At 46.5% G+C, this 17,534-nt stretch overlaps 1 protein-coding gene across 1 annotated transcript; it reads right to left on the bottom strand.

Moving 5' to 3' along the window:
- Nucleotides 1-991: 991 nt before the first annotated feature.
- RBM42 (RNA binding motif protein 42) lies at nucleotides 992-13,923 on the bottom strand. The gene is made up of 10 exons (XM_040422337.1): nucleotides 13,780-13,923; nucleotides 11,788-11,929; nucleotides 11,594-11,681; nucleotides 10,828-10,962; nucleotides 10,625-10,749; nucleotides 9,182-9,307; nucleotides 8,987-9,091; nucleotides 8,787-8,907; nucleotides 4,544-4,738; nucleotides 992-1,764 (listed from the first exon to the last, which is right to left on the bottom strand). The coding sequence occupies exons 1-10, from the start codon at nucleotides 13,833-13,835 to the stop codon at nucleotides 1,652-1,654; spliced, it is 1,206 nt and encodes a 401-aa protein (XP_040278271.1). The 5' UTR covers nucleotides 13,836-13,923; the 3' UTR covers nucleotides 992-1,651.
- Nucleotides 13,924-17,534: the final 3,611 nt, after the last annotated feature.

The following is a 17,534-nucleotide window of genomic DNA, read 5'->3' as shown; positions in this document are numbered from 1 at the left end:
GATAGAACCTCCCATCACAGGGTGTAGTTATGGGGTACAGTGTGATAGAACCTCCCATCACAGGGTGTAGTTATGGGGTACAGTATGACAGAACCTCCCATCACAGGGTGTAGTTATGGGTACAGTGTGATAGAACCTCCCATCACAGGGAGTTGTTATGGGTACAGTGTGATAGAACCTCCCATCACAGGGTGTAGTTAGGGGGTACAGTGTGATAGAACCTCCCTTCACAGGGTGTAGTTATGGGTACAGTGTGATAGAACCTCCTATCACATGGTGTAGTGTGATAGAACCTCCCATCACAGGGTGTAGTTATGGGGTACAGTGTGACAGAAGCTCCCATCACAGGGTGTAGTTATGGGGTACAGTTTGACAGAACCTCCCATCACAGGGTGCAGTTAGGGGGTACAGTGTGACAGAACCTCCCATCACAGGGTGTAGTTATGGGTAGTGTGATAGAACCTCCCATCACAGGGTGTAGTTATGGGTACAGTGTGATAGAACCTCCCATCACAGGGTGTAGTTATGGGTACAGTGTGACAGAACCTCCCATCACAGGGTGTAGTTAGGGGGTTCTGTGTGATAAAACCTCCCATCACAGGGTGTGGTTAGGGGGTTCTGTGTGATAGAAGACCACCCTCTTATATATTAGTTATTGCAGCATGGCAAAAAAGTATCCATTTACAGGTTATTATGGGGGGTGCAGTGTGATGGAAGTGATAGCTTCACTAGTTATAGGGGTGCAGTGTGATACCAGAGTATATCATCACAGGGTGCTAAGAGAGATCTCAATCAAAGGGTGCAGTTAAGGGGTGCAATGTGGCAGGAGAGTATGCAATCTGATAAACTGCTAAAAGATGACGCCGTGTTGTAGGGTGCAGTGTGGCAGCTCAGACATACAAGGTGAAAGACTGTACACAGGGGGAGAGCGCTATGGGGTTCAGTCCATGTCATCCCCAAATAACGCAAGTAGAGGGGGAAGGGAAAAAAAAAAAGTAAGAAAAAGAAAAAAGTAAGTTATTTTATTTACACTGTACAGTCCACAGCACCTGACACACAAAGACAAATGATGTAAAAGGAAAAGCAAACTCTAATGTACATATATTGTGAATATAGGAGGCAAGTAATATTTAAAGGGGTCATCCAAATGGTGACATGAACGATTCTTTTGACATCACTGGCCTAGGGTAAGCAGCGAGAATGCTGGGGCGAGCTCCAGGGCCTTCTCAAACAGCTGATCACCGGAGTCCTGGGCGTCAGACCTCTACTGATCAGATAGGTTACAAATGGTCAGAAAACTCCTTTTTTAATGAAGACTTACAATTAAATTCAGTGTGAAGGGGGCAATGTGTAATTTCTGTACACATATATAGCGCCACCTGCTGACCACTAGTGGTAGTGCCAATGATCTATGGCTGCAGTACTGGACAAATTCAGTAAAAACACTAGGAAAAACCAAGCTCTGACTGTTCCTACAGTTGTATGGACTAAGCCGGAACAGGTATCCACCAAGATCGACCATTGAGAAAACAACACGGGACTTCTCAATGGTTGTTTGGGTAAAGGGAACTGTGTGCACGGGTCTGATGTCCGCACTTGTAGGACAGATGCAGAAGCTGTCTTCTCTGTTCAGCAGTTCATGTGTCTATTGTTATCTGAGGCCGAGCTTCTTCTTTTCCCGCTGCTTCTTGCGGACAATATCCATGTTGCGGTCCTTCCACATGCTCTTCCTCAGCTTAATGGGTCGAGAGCCGACATATTTACCTGCAGAAAATGACATGTGTCAGCCAATGATGATCTACCACCAGAGCAGGCCCTCTCTAAAGGGAACCTGTCATCCACTCGGTGCTGCTGCCCATACTGACGGCAGAATAAAGTAGAGACAGGTGAGTTGATTTCAGCGGTCTGTCATTTATAAGTTACAAGTAAGTGGTTGCCAAGAACCAACATCACAATCATTGCAGACTGGGACTGGAGAAGAGTCACGACCACCTGAGAAGAGTCCTGGTTATTCATGAATTCCTGCACTCCCTGCCCACCTGCTGATGGCTGACAGTCTTCTACCTAGTTTTCTCTCTCTCTAGGAGAGAACTGCCAGTCATCTGCAGATGGGGGAGAGCAGGAGATTAGGAATAACCAGGACTCTTCTCAAGTAGATTTGACTCTTTTCAAGGCCTGTGTTGTAATGATTATGATGCTGATTCTCAGCAGCCACTTACTATTAGCTGATGAGGGACACACCGCTGACATCAGCATTACTGTCACTAATGTATGCTGCCCTCAGGGAGTCAGGAGCTCGTGAATATTCCGGACTCATCATTAGGAGCTGGAGCTTTTCAATACAAGATGTTGGCAGATTGACTGGGTCAATTAAAAAAAGTGAGCCAGCATTTTACTAAGGCCCCTTTCACATGGGCGTTGCGGATTGGGGCCGGATGCGTTCAGGGAAAATGGTGCGATTTTGACACTAAAACAAGTCAGTTTTTTTCACTGCGATTGTGTTCCATGTTCGCGTTTTTTCCGCACGGGTGCAAAACATTGTAATGTGTTTTGCACGCGCGTGAGAAAAATCGGCATGTTTGGTACCCAGACCCGAACTTCTTCACAGAAGTTCGGGTTTGGTGATGTGTAGATTGTATTATTTCCCCCTATAACATGGTTATAAGGGAAAATAATAGCATTCTGAATACAGAATACATAGTACAATAGCGCTGGAGGGGTTAAAAAATAAATAAAAATAATAATAATAATATAACTCACCTTAATCCACTTGATCGCGCAGCCGGCATCTCTTCTGTCTTCATCTTTGAGGAATAGGACCTTTGATGACGTCACTGCGCTCATCACATGGTCCATCACATGATCTTTTACCATGGTGATGGATCATGTGACGGACCATGTGATGAGCGCAGTGACGTCATCAAAGGTCCTATATTCCTGTGCACAGCAAAGAAGAAGACAGAAGAGATGCCGGCTGCGCGATCAAGTGGATTAAGGCGAGTTAGATTTTTTTTAACCCCTCCAGCGCTATTTTACTATGCATTCTGTATTCAGAATGCTATTATTTTCCCTTATAACCATGTTATAAGGGAAAATAATAATGATCGGGTCCCCATTCCGATAGTCTCCTAGCAACCGTGCGTGAAAATCGCACCGCATCTGCACTTGCTTGCGGATGCTTGCGATTTTCACGCAGCCCCATTCACTTCTATGGGGCCTGCGTTGCGTGAAAAACGCACAACATAGAGCATGCTGTGATTTACACGCAACGTGATGAGTGAAAATCACCGCTCGTGTGCACAGCCCCATAGAAATGAATGGGTCCGGATTCAGTGCAGGTGCAATGCGTTCACCTCACTCATTGCACCCGCGCTGGAAAACTCGCCCGTGTGAAAGGGGCCCTAAGAGAATCAGTCACTTGTTTATGTTGCCCTTAGTTAGGACACCATCAAACTGGTGACAGGTTCCCTTTAAGACAGTTTGTTATTCTTTTGGGATTTTTATAATTTCTTGGGATGTTAACTCCTAGATATGCTTTGTGTATTATTTTGAAGGTTTCTTTCCATCTTTCGCTGTATGTACATCTGACCTATATGTTTTTTTGTATGCTTTGATCTGAAAGCTGAAGGGCCCATGTCTTAAAAAGTTTTTGGATATGTGCATGTGAATAGAAATGTTGTTAGTTCTTATCTTTAGTTCTTTAATCTAGATTGGAGAAAAGAGGATATTTGTGCGGAGGTGAGGAACTGGTTATTTTTTAGGTGATATTTTATTATTCGTTCTTTTTCTGTAAGCAGTCTTTTGGTCAGATTCATGCATTAGTTGACCTGCTGTGTGGATTCCCCTTTCTTTCCATTTTTCTAATAATGGGCTGTCTTTTCCAGTAGATTCTATATGGTTCCATAGCGGCATGTGTTTCGATAAGAGATACGGTAGTTTGTAAATGACTTGGATTTATTTCCATGTTACCAATGTGTCTCTTAGGACTATTGATCTCTTTGCTAACCGATCTGATATTAATGACCTATCCTCAGAAAAACACCTTTAGGCTACTTTCACACTGCCGTTTTGGTTTCCGTTTGTGATATCCTTTCAGGGCTCTCACACGCGGTCCAAAACTGATTAGTTTTGCCCTAATGCATTCTGAATGGAAAAGGATCCGCTCAGAATGCATCAGTTTGCCTCCGTTCCATCTCCATTCCGCTCTGCAGGCTGCTTGCAGCGTTTCGGTGTCGGTCTGACGAAACTGAGACAAACGGATCCGTCCTGACACACAATGTAAGTCAATGGGGACGGATCAGTTTTCACTGGCACAATAGAAAACGGATCCGTCCTCCATTGACTTTCAATGGTGTTCAAGACTGATCCATTTTGGTGATGTTAAAGATAATACAAACGGATCCGTTCTGAGCGGATGCATGTGGTTGTATTATCGGTGCGGATCCATACCAAGCGGCAGTGTGCCTTAAAATAAATGGTGTGTGCTGCTGCCCCCCATGAACACCCCAGCCACTTGTAAGGAAACAAACCCCTCTCCACTCACCGTTCATCTCCCTCATCGCCCGCACGTAATCATTGGGGTCTTTGAAGCTCACGAAACCATAACCTTTCGTTTTGCCGGTGCGCTTGTCTCTAATGACTTTGGCCTTCAGGAAGGAGGGATAGCGGCTGAACGCCCGGGCCAGGATGTCATCATTCACTTCGTTTCCCAGATCACCGCAAAATATCCTGAAGTCATCTGTTGCATTTAAGACATAAGACAGTGATTACCGATGCCTCACATAGCCAGAGGACGATCTAATAGGGCGCAAATCACAACATATCACCAAGTAGCTAAAGCCATCAGTGTCCGACAATCAAAGGATGGGTGTCTGATCTCTCACTGATCATGAGAATAGCGTTCCGTGTCTCCCATTCTGAAAGGAACGACTCCATTCAATGTCTACACAACAGACTGACATAGGCAAGTCAAGTGCTGCGACAAGCCCTTTATAGGGGTTGTCCGGGTTCACAGCTGAACACAGACACATATCCCCTACTTCTCCCCACTCAGCCCTTCTGACATAAGCATTGAAGCATTTCATGCTCCTATGCTCCCCCTTGCCCTGTGCTGTATCGCGCAGGGCAAGGGCTGTTTGTGTATATTACACTGCCAGGCGGAGGCTTCTGCCAGCTAAAGCCCGGCCATTAGTGTGGGCAACGTCACCGGGCTTACTGCTAGTGTACCCTTGGAGTTCTGGTACGTCGTCATCGGATGTCCAGAAAAAGCACTTGCCCTGCTCCGATGCTTCTGTCAGAGGGGCCGAGTGGGGGAAGAAGGGTAAATGTCCGGATTCAGCGCTGAACTCAGACAACCACGTTAAGTCTGCACAGGCGCAATGTACGGCACATTTGCACAGTGCTCCAATGTCATTAAAGGGGAATAGGTGACCCAGACACGGGACATCACTTCCCCATCAAAGACTTTTTTACCTGCGATTCCAGTTTATGTACTGAAATGCCCATGTGGTGTAGCGTATGTCCGGGACCGTAAAAGCATAAATCGACCATACGCTCGGGTCATACGATGTTACCTGTACCTCATCACTTTTTGGATCAGGTAGCCCAATTGCGATTCCAGGTATTAGAGCAAATAGATCATCCCAGGAGAGGTGGCAACAGAAATTTGCATTCTGGATTCACAGATTGGGGACACTTACACCTAATGGACCAAATCATGAAAGTGATTATTTATTAATATAGGAGTATTTATAATTTGCTTTCCATTTTCTTACAGACCCTTTGACAATCTGGGCATCCGGGCAAGGGTGAGACGTGGTTTCCCCCCTTCCTTCCCCCTCCCCTCCCCACCTTATGTCTGGAGCCTTCAGTGAGAATTGTATAGACTAGATGCAACTGTAGCAAACCCTCAACTGTGATGACATGCATCAGTCTGGAGCCTTTACTGTTTAGCTCAGTGAGCACTTTGTAGACCAGATGTGACTGAAACAAACCCCTAACTGAGCTGACATATATTAGTCTGGACTCCCAACTGTTTATCTCGCGGAGAATTTTTCAGACCAGACACGACTGTAACAAAACCCCAGCGGTGACATGTATCAGTCTGGAGCACTATTTAGCTCAGAAAGAATTAGATGCAACTGTAGCAAACATTCAGCTCAGATAACATGCATCAGTCTGGAGTACTTACTGCTTAGCTCAGATAGAATAGTATAGACTGGATGTAACTGTAACAAACCCTCAGTTGAGGTGACACGTATTAAGTCCCCCCCAACTCATAACTTGCTGGTATTGTGTCTTTAATAGCATTAACAAAATAATTTTGTATAATTTTCCAAATATATTTTCCTTTTATTGCTTTATTTAATGCATTTACTACTATATTTTCTATCTCCCTTCTATATTTATTTTAGTTTGTTCTCCATAACTGAATTCTTTATCCCTTTGCTCTATCTACATACATCACAACTTCTCACTATAGAACATACATTTTTTACCTGTCGACCACGTCACATGACACTGTCGACCACGTCACATGACACTGTCGACCACGTCACATGACACTGTCGACCACGTCACATGACACTGTCGACCACGTCACATGACACTGTCGACCACGTCACATGACACTGTCGACCACGTCACATGACACTGTCGACCACGTCACATGACACTGTCGACCACGTCACATGACACTGTCGACCACGTCACATGACACTGTCGACCACGTCACATGACACTGTCGACCACGTCACATGACACTGTCGACCACGTCACATGACACTGTCGACCACGTCACATGACACTGTCGACCACGTCACATGACACTGTCGACCACGTCACATGACACTGTCGACCACGTCACATGACACTGTCGACCACGTCACATGACACTGTCGACCACGTCACATGACACTGTCGACCACGTCACATGACACTGTCGACCACGTCACATGACACTGTCGACCACGTCACATGACACTGTCGACCACGTCACATGACACTGTCGACCACGTCACATGACACTGTCGACCACGTCACATGACACTGTCGACCACGTCACATGACACTGTCGACCACGTCACATGACACTGTCGACCACGTCACATGACACTGTCGACCACGTCACATGACACTGTCGACCACGTCACATGACACTGTCGACCACGTCACATGACACTGTCGACCACGTCACATGACACTGTCGACCACGTCACATGACACTGTCGACCACGTCACATGACACTGTCGACCACATCCTCTACACCCCCCATATCACGTGGCAGCATTATCATGTGACCGCACATAGAGGTCAGAATCCAGCACATTAGGCTGTAGAACTCCTCACCTGCCGGCCCACATCACGTGACGACGTAATCACGTGACCGCCACTCAGATCTGGCTGAAAATGCGATCCAGATATCCCTTTACCTCTGACCACAGGTATTGTACTTCCCTTTGCCTACATGTATGCAGCTCGTTACATCCCTCTACCTTCACTATATCACCGACATCTCTGTATTCTCAGTTATGCTGCCTACTACACTACCTTGTCTTTTACCTCACATTCTATATCTAGCTGTACTTCTTACCACCGCCATATACCATTTACCAGCTACCATCTCTAATATTCCCCAGTACATAGAAGAGCAAAGTGACATTTTAGTCTATATTTTCCTTACACCCCCACACAGGATTCCTCCCATACTCTATTTCCACCACTTTTCCTCTATATATTGGCCTTCATCCTCACTATGTATATAATCAAGTGTGTGTGTCTCTGTCTGTCATTTTATATATATATATATATATATATATATATATATATATATATATATATATATATATCTCTATCCATATTGAATACTTCATTTATCACAAAGGGTTCAGATACCTTATTATAGATGTGCTATTATTTTCCTATAGAAACTCCGCGCCGCTGGAGAAGGTCCCTATGGGCCGAAACGTCCGGCTCATATATGGATAGTGGTTACGCAGCATTTAATTTCCTATAAACTGGACCATGAACCTCTTATTGTGAAAATCACTAAATAAAATTACCTTTAAATATTCTGTGTGCCGCATATTTATACTACTGACAATGTACAGCACGTGACACAGGAAGAGCCTGGAGCCCAATTCGACCAGACCCATGATGCCAAGGAGGTTCGTCCCCGTCACAGCCTTTTATTGGCTGAACCCCCCCACCCCAATCGCCAGATGTTTTGATCCACACAACAGGCAGGTGCAGCACGGATCAGAAGCGAAGTGCCGGGGGTAAGTATAACCTATATGAGGGGCTCATTATAGGTGTTGGATAACCCCCTTTAATCAGGTCCCACACAGCTGTATGAGGTGTCTGTGGTTGATTATACACCCCCCTCCCCACAGGTCTGTATGCACTGAACTCCATGCTGTCCTGGAGAATCCTCCTAATATTCACACTGCTGAGTCCATCTCAGAGATGGAACTGCCCTTTTAGAAGAGATTACCTGATAAGTCTACTAGTAATATTACAAGTACAGCAGCGCCACCAGGTGACATGAGATGGTATTTCATCCATACAGGTCAAGACCCAAATTATTCCATACACTGAGAGATGACTAATCTATGCCAACATTAGAGCTCCCATGAGGGGATCATCACCGAGCTTTGCTACACTCCTGAACAGCTGTGTGACGACCTCTGAGGGACTTGTGATGGCAGCGCACAGGATGTCACTCGGCTTCCTCAGAAGTGACTAACAACCTCGGACTTCATGGCAGTGACAACTACAAGGTCCTCACCAGTATCCCACTCCAGGAGACTTTGATCTTCCCAGGTCGTCCCGGCCGCGGTACGGATACAGCGCTTCAGTTTCTCCGGCTTCATTTTCTTTTTGTCTTCCTGCACGGGCTCCAGGACAATCTATAAAACAATGGACTGTAAATGACAGACTGTGCCAGGACTACAGACCCCATCATCTGCAGCATTCGTGGGCACAGACCTCAGGCTGTATGGGCTCTATCTCCGGCATGCTGGGACCGATCACTGCTTCTTCATAACTTAGGTCCTTATCGTCCATCGGGGCCGGCGTCTCTGGGATTTCCTCCTGAAGACAACATGAGTGACATGATTAAGCCTTTACTGGAGCAGTGGAGGAAAGGAGTGTGAAATGGAGGTGAACAACATGGCTACCCACCTCAATCTTCCTTACAGGTGGTGCTGTGTAGACTGTGGGTGCCGCCTGAATCACTGTGGGGTTCATTTTAGGAGATGACTGTACAACAGGGCGAGGAGGGGGCGGCATGGGACCGACGGGGGCTGGCTGTAAATAAAGAACAACACATTTTAAATTGTATGCCTTAGGGCTCGTTCAGATGACCGCGCCGTTTTTTTTGCGATCCGCAAATGGCGGATTTGCAAAACACGGATGGCGCCAGTGTGCCTTCAGCAATTTACGGAACAGGAGGCCTGTTATAGAAAAACGGACCAGAACAGGACAGGACTCATAATTTTTGCGGGGCCGTAGAGCAACGGAAGCGGACAGCACACAGAGTGCTGTCCCCATCTATGGCGGACCCATTGAAATGAATGGTTCCGTATATGGACCGCATGCAAAACACAGAAAACGGCCCGTATACGGAACGCAAAATACGTTCGTGTGAACGAGCCCTTATATTGAAGGGATTATCCCATAAACCAAAAAGCCATCATCTGGTATTTTAAACTATTTTGCACAGTTTCTACCTCCCAAAAATGCTATTTTTCATCTTTCTTCCTCCCCCCAGCACCCCTGCCAATCTGTGCTATTGTGGTTGGGCTGCTGGGCAGTGGAAGACGACCCATTTCCGGTTTCTGCCTACAACTCCCAATCTCCTTCCCCTGATAGCTGTAAATGTGGCCAGTGAATCCCCTGGTCTATCACCGTCCCCCTCTTGCAACTGTAAATATAGGGCCTAACTTAACATATATTTTCAACAGTTTTGTGGCGTAAAAAAGTTACAAGTGGAGTTTCACTACCATCTTCAAAACTTTCCGAAAAAAGGGGGATGGTAAGGGATGGGGAGGGGACAGTGGCCTCACCACATTTATCTTCTTTTACGCCAGTTTTCTGGTATAAAAAAATAAATAAAAATAAAAAAAATGAAATTTCGGTTCAGACGCACGAACTGCCGAAGGCTGCGCTTAATTTATCAAAATTTAGGCCCAGCCTCCGGCAGTGTGTGGATTTACCATAGACTGGCGTACGCCACCGGTCTACGTCCAACCTTGCATCTACTGAACTACACTGAGATAATGCCGTCGGTATGGTTCTGTAGATGCAAGGTCGAGCAGCGACACACAGCATTATGAATAACTATAATACCGTGTCATCCTGTGACACAGTAATCATTGCTTCTATTTTACTGAACTGAGGGATACATAGTCTTCTACTTCAGTCACAGCCAGAGCTGCATTTATAATTCTACCGGCCACCACTAGGAAATAAAACACCTCTAACTGAGATCTTCCTATACTGTACTGCTGAAAGCTCTGGAAGTGACTGGAGTATAAACCATGATAAAATGCAAGAAAAAGAAAAGAAATGATATATGTCGGTGTACGCTGCTGTAAATGCTCAGCCGACAGCAGCAGGACTCACCGGCGGGCCGCTTCTCATGTTCATAGGGGGAGGAGGTATATGGCTCATGAGTGGTGGTGGAGGACCATGCATCGGATGTGCCATCAGAGGCTGTGGGGGAGGCATGCCGGGGTGCCGGGGACCCACTGACAAAAAAAGGAAGTTACATTAGAAACCAGAATATACCAGAAGATGTTTCACAAGCAATGAGGTGAGTGACTTACTGGATCGATGCGGATGCTGTAGGACATGCGGGATGAATGACGGCCGGGGCATCACAATGTGGGGTTCTGATGGTCTCTGCAGTGCATGGGGGATGAAACTGGGCCTCATAAGTGGGGGTCTTGGAGGTGGGATTGCTGTTAGGCAGAAATACAAACAATTATATATTCACAGCGATGTTAGAAAAGTGAGAAGAGAATCACTTCTTCTATTAGCTGCAGCAGAAAGACTCTTCCAAGTACAGGACGACATGCAAATGGCTAACCCACAACACGGAGGGATCGCCTAAACCGATGGCCCTCTACATAATGTCTGATCACCCCAAAACCTCTGGTTAGAGTTTATCTGGGACACTGATGGCATATCGCTAGGATATGCCATCAATGGCAGATAGGTGTGGGTCTCACTTCGGGGCCCCCGATGTGAAGGACAGAGCGCACCGCACATGTGCGGCCAACTCTCCATTCACCCCTATAGGACTGCCAGGAACAGCCGACGTGGGATCCGCACCTGTTTGACATTGGTGGTCTATTCTAGCAATATGCCATCAATGTCCCAGATGGTAAATACCCATCTTATATTGTATTACACACCAGGTAGTTGTACAGCGCTCGGAAGGCAAATCAACACAGAAAGCTCTGTGCAGACACTGATCAAGCACGAAGATATCGGTTCTGAAGCTTGCAGAATAGCGAGTGCAGCTCTGGAGTATAAAACAGGATGTAAGTTAATATCAGAACTGGATAAGTAATAAAAACTACCACTAACCTGGTCCAACAAATGGGACAGGGGGAACCATTAAAGGACCCACCACGCTTGCTGCAGCAGCTGCTCGTGCCTCTAGACTCTGCTGCACCTGTAACGGGAGAAAAATGACAACTGGAATATCCCAATAGACAGGAATAGCTAGCTCCACCTAAATGGTAGTGCAGCTCTGGCCTTGCATCGAATCGAGCACTCACCTGGCTGTAGGTGTTTGTAGCTATAATAGGACGTATTAAAGGGACAGCAGGGATGGGTAACGGAACAGGGAGCGGAACAGGGAGCGGAACTGGTTCTCCGGGATGCAGAGCTACAGGGGCGCCCAAGACCTCCTGCTCAAACCTGAAAAACACAGAAACATGGAGGTGAGGACTTCCACATCACCATTCTGACCCGATAGACTGACTGACTAATACATACATAGCAGGCCCTTATTTCTAGATTGCATTTAATATAGCGCCGACATATCCCGCAGAGCTTTACAGACATTAGCATCACACTGTCCGCCATGGGGCTCACAATCTAAAGTCCCTATCAGTCTGTCTTACTCCACCTCCAGACACCGGATGTTTTCATCCGCGCACGGGGAGAAGCAGTGGCAGTGCGGGGAGCGGCGCAGGGAGCCAGGAAAGTAGAATCAGTGAGTGGGGAGCATAGTGTCCGATAACCGCTTTGAGAAGCCTCCATTACATCATGAATAATAAGCAGGGATGGACAGATGGAAGAAAGGATGACCTGTGGTACATGTGGCCTAGGGCAGTCCCTAGAACGAGGGTGCAGAAGCCGTGGCCTGTGATGTCACTCTGTGTGACCGACGTGCCTGTAGGCATGAAGTGTGGGAGCATGGCCGTGTAAGGAGTGAGGGTGCACTGTGTACGAGTGCGGCCATCGTCATTGTAAGGCCTCATGCACACGACCGTATGTATTTTGCGGTCTGCAAAAAACGGATGACGTCCGTGTGAATTCCGTATTTTGCGGAAAGGAACAGTTGGCCCCTGATAGAACAGTCCTATCCTTGTCCGTAATTCGGACAATAATAGGACATGTTCTATTTTTTCGCAGAACGGAAATACGGACATACGGAAACGGAGTGCACACGGAGTAACTTCAGTTTTTTTTTGGCAGACCCAGTGAAGTGAATGGTTCTGCATACAGTCCGGACACGGAAATAAAATATGTTCGTGTGCATGAGGCCTAAGTTTGTGGACGTGGTGACGCCCTCGCTGTGACGGCATCTTGCAGACTACGATGTGTTGATGTATGGGGAGAAGAAACCGCTCATCTCCATCAATGTCGCTGTCAGAAAAGCCTCTTAAGAATAAAAGTCTTTTCTCGGGAACGCTGCAATAGATTTCCATAATACAGGTATCGTTATAATCAGCAGGATCGCCCCTATCAGGCCGTATGCCTGGTGTAATAAGGTTGACTATGCTGAAACCTACTCTTTAAAGTTCATGGACCTAATGAATGTACGGTCAGTCCCCCCCACACACACTTACTGGGATCCCCAGCGATCAGACAGAGTAACTTACTCTGCAAAAAAGCCCTTTAAAAGGGCATCTGTCAGCAGTTTTTTCCCTATGACACTGGCTGACCTGTTACATGTGCACTTGGCAGCTGGAGGCGTCTGTGCTGGTCCCATGTTCATATGTACTCGCATTGCTGAGAAAAATGAAGTTTTACTATATGCAAATGAGCCTCTAGGAGCAACGGGGGCGTTACCATTACACCTAGAGGCTCTGCTCTCTCTGCAACTGCTGCACTTTGATTGACAGGTCCAGGTGATATGACATCCACCCTATCTGGCCCTGTCAAAGTGCAGAGGGCTCAGCAGTTGCAGAGAGAGCAGAGCCTCTAGGTGAAATGGTAACGCCCCTGTTGCTCCTAGAGGCTCATTTGCATATAGTAAAACTTCATTTTTCTCAGCAATGCGAGTACATATGAACATGGGACCAGCACAGACGCCTCCAGCTGCCAAGTGCACATGTAACAGGTCAGCCAGTGTCATAGGTACAAAACTGCTGACAGATGCTATGTAAGGGAGAAAAGCATCCACAACCCCTTCTATTATGTGAAGCAAAAAAGAGGTTTCCCTTAAACAGGTGAAATACATATACTGAGGCCTCCCAGGTGACTGGAGAACTACAAGTCCCAGCACAGCAGAACCTGTCACCCCTCAGCACATCACTTACAGCGCCATCTCCGCCTCCATCTCCTTCATCTTATCCTCCCCGCTCTTCCCCGCCATGATGCCGCTTCACAGGCCAGAAGCAGTCGCCCAACGACCCTCCAACACACACACACAGGAATCTCCGCGGCGCGGCCTTTCTACGTCACTTCCGTTTCCCGTCTAAGGCGTACGCCTCTATACCGCGCGACGTGAGCAAAGCGCCGCCGCCATTTTGCTTTGGGGAAAAGTAAGGACGAACGTTTGGCTGCACTTGCAGATGGCGGCGCCTAGGACTGAGAATGTACATAACATGTGTTCTGTACTATCGGGCGCTCATCATCATAGGAAACAGTAAATGTCGCCCAGAGCAACCAATAGGAATACAGCTTTCAGGAAAGCCTTGCAGCCTGTTGTAACCAATCCGAGTCCCGCTTTTATTCCTTTCTCTGGACGGGAGAAATGAGACGTGAGCTCTGATTGGTTGAGAGCAAGGTTTAAAAATGACAGCTGCTTTCTGGCTGGTGTAAAAATAATAATAATAATGTGTGAAGATAATGGGGAACGTGTTTGTCATAGACCTTGACTCAGGAATGAGTCTCCAAAACTGCAATGAAAACTGTATATTTCAGTGAAAACACCATTAACCCCTTCCCGTCATAAGTTTTAATTTTTTACAGCCCGCTTTCTAAAAGCCCCACCTTTTGAATTGTAAAGCCTCATCCACATTTCCGTTTTTCACTGACGTGTGCTGTCCGCAGACAGAACACGTACTCGTTAATTTCAACGTGTGCCGTGTGTTCACATTTCAGTACTGTTTTTTTTACTGACCATGGGTCAGAGATTGCACTACTTTGATCCGAGAAAATCACGGACACGTCACGGTTGGAATCCATGGTGCATCCATTTTTTTTACGGAAGACAGATGAAAAATGCTCTTGAAATTAATTTTTAGCTGAGCAACGTCCGTGAATTACGGATAACATACTGAGGGGGAAAAACAGACACACTGACCCATCGCAGATCTTTCAAGAACATCTTTACAGATGATACACCGACGTGACACTGACACGGAAATGTGGACGAATCTTAAAGCGGTCGTCTCACTTCAGCAAATAGCAAATATCATGTTACTAATGCGTTGTGATTGTCCATATTGCCTCCTTTGCTGGCTGGATTCATTTGGATGTGGACACTTCATTGAAAAAATCTGCCTCCATCCACCTGAAAAAAAACCGCTGTAAAGTCATGGCCTCTAGGGGTTCTCACTTAAGCCTCATCCACACCTCCGTGGAACCAATGACGCCGTGCGCTCCTGCAGTCAGAAGAAATCCAGGCAGGTACCACACGGTCCGTGTTTCACGGACGTGTGCATGAGGCTTTACACCTAAGTTGCAGTCCACTGCCTGATGTCAGTCAAGATCTGTCCCTAGTAAGGCCCCATTCACACGAGCGAGTTCCACGCATTGAACTCGCAGCATGTGTAAGTGAGAGCACCCAGCAATGCTGGGGTCGCATAGTATTATATTGATTTAAGATGCTATGTAACTAGGGTTGAGCGAACCCGAACTGTAAAGTTCGGGTTCGTACCGAACTTTAGGTTTTTTGGACCCCGAACATTTCCGTAAAAGTACATTATGTTATTAATAATTTTCGTTCAGCAGATTTAGCAAAAAACTTACTTTTATGATATGCTAATTACCTTTCTACCAGCAAGTAGGGCGTCTACTTGCTGGTAGCAGCCGCAGAAAACCGCCCCGTCCTTCTGTTGATTGACAGGGCCAGCCGTGATCTTCTCCTCCGGCCAGCCCTGTCAGCATTTCAAAAATCGCGCGCCTGTGTTGATTCGGCGCAGGCGCTCTGAGATAAGGAGGCTCGCCTCCTCAGCACTCCCTCAGTGCGCCTGCGCCGATGACGTCACCGAAAGAGAAGACGTCATCGGCGCATGCGCACTGAGGGAGTGCTGAGAAGGCGAGCCTCCTTATCTCAGAGCGCCTGCGCCGAATCAACACAGGCGCGCGATTTTTGAAATGCTGACAGGGCTGGCCGCAGGAGAAGATCACGGCTGGCCCTGTCAATCAACAGAAGGACGGGGCGGTTTTCTGCGGCTGCTACCAGCAAGTAGACGCCCTACTTGCTGGTAGAAAGGTAATTAGCATATCATAAAAGTACGTTTTTTGCTAAATCTACTGAACGAAAATTATTAATAACATAATGTATGGCAATATGGCAGGATAGGGATTATAAGTACACAAAAAAAAAAAAAGAGTTTAGTGGGGTGGCAGAAGCCCTTTAAGGTAGAAATACACCCATCATTTTCTGTGGTTTGAAAAACACACTTTTTTTTCTTCAAAAAACAGTATTTTCCAGATCTGCAAGTGTTAAATTCAAGTTTAATATATACAGCTTTCATATTCTGTTACAAAAAAAAGACTTTTTTGGGCAATCTACAACATCTGTATTAGTCAGTGTGCAATTTAAGCTAGAAATACACCCATCATTTTCAGGGGTTTTAAAAACACACTTTTTTGCCAAAAACCACTATTTTCAGGCCTTGCAGCATCAGCACGTGTGAAATTACAGGCTTATATACTGCTGTCAAATTCAGTTGTTAAACAAACACTCGTTTGGGCACAAAAAATTTAGTTGGCAGCCTTTGATGCAGATGTCATTGTGAGATACACCCTTAATACATCAGGGTTACATTCAGAGATTTTAAATACCGCCATTTGGTGCACCAATCTTTAGTTCAGGCCTACACTGGTTCAGGCCGTGTGAGATACCCCCTCTACATACAGGGGTTTGAATCAGGGATTTGAAATACAGCCATTTGAAATACAGCCATTTTGTGCAAAGATATATATATTTTTTGTATTAAGTAATTTTTATTAGCATTTTAATAATACAAACATAAGTCCCCAACACCCACATACTCTCCCCCCACAAACCATCATTTTGATGCCCTCCATCTTCCATAACTTCCAAAAACAAAGATATATTTACTTCAGGCCTACAGTGGTTCAGGCCCTGTGAGATACTCCCTCTACATACTGTCGTTCTATTCTACTATTAATTAAACACCCATTTAGGGCAAGATCCTAAATTCGAAAAATATGAGGAGAGCGTCAAAATAAGGGACGTGGCCCCCGGTCGGGGTGCTGCTGGTGGAGCTCCTGCAGGGAGGACGTGGTCGATCTGTGCCAGCTACACGCACAAGTTAAACCTTCCTCAGGTGCGAGTAGGCGACAAAACCTGCAGCGGTATTTGGTCGGGCCTAATGCGGCTCTACGAATGGTGAGGCCTGAACAAGTACAGGCGATAGTAGATTGGGTTGCTGACAGTGGATCCAGTTCCTTCACATTGTCTCCCACCCAGTCTCCTGCTGAAAGACCACAGTTGGCACCTGCAGCCGATGTCCATCAGTCTTTCACCTCACCCCCTTGCAAATCAGCCAAGCAGTCTGAGCCCCAAGTCATGCAGCAGTCTCTTCTGCTTTTTGATGACTCTGTTAGCAGGGTTTCCCAGGGCCATCCACCTAGCCCTGCCCAGAAGTGGAAGAGATTGAGTGCACTGATGCCCAAGCACTTATCTTTCAAGATGAGTACATGGGAGGACCATCGCAACACGTCTCGGATGATGACGAAACACAGGTGCCAACTGCTGGGGCTTTCGAAAGTGTGCAGACCGACAAGGAGGGCAGAAGTGAAGACTGGGTGGAAGATGATGAGGTCCTCGACCCCACATGGAATCAATGTCATGCGAGTGACCTATGTAGTTCGG

Source organism: Bufo bufo, chromosome 1, assembly GCF_905171765.1.
Source record: "Bufo bufo chromosome 1, aBufBuf1.1, whole genome shotgun sequence".
NCBI classification, from domain to species: domain Eukaryota; kingdom Metazoa; phylum Chordata; class Amphibia; order Anura; family Bufonidae; genus Bufo; species Bufo bufo.
Note: the sequence above shows the minus strand (reverse complement) of the source record. Positions and strands in the feature narration are given on the sequence as shown.

Excerpts from the sequence above, each read along its gene's own strand:
- RBM42 (XM_040422337.1), bottom strand. The coding sequence starts at position 13,835 with ATGGCGGGGAAGAGCGGGGAGGATAAGATGAAGGAGATGGAGGCGGAG. Across the intron at positions 11,930-13,779 it reads ATGGAGGCGGAGATGGCGCT|GTTTGAGCAGGAGGTCTTGG; the intron begins GTAAGTGATGTG and ends TGTGTTTTTCAG. Across the intron at positions 8,908-8,986 it reads TAGAGCCCATACAGCCTGAG|ATTGTCCTGGAGCCCGTGCA; the intron begins GTCTGTGCCCAC and ends ATTGTTTTATAG.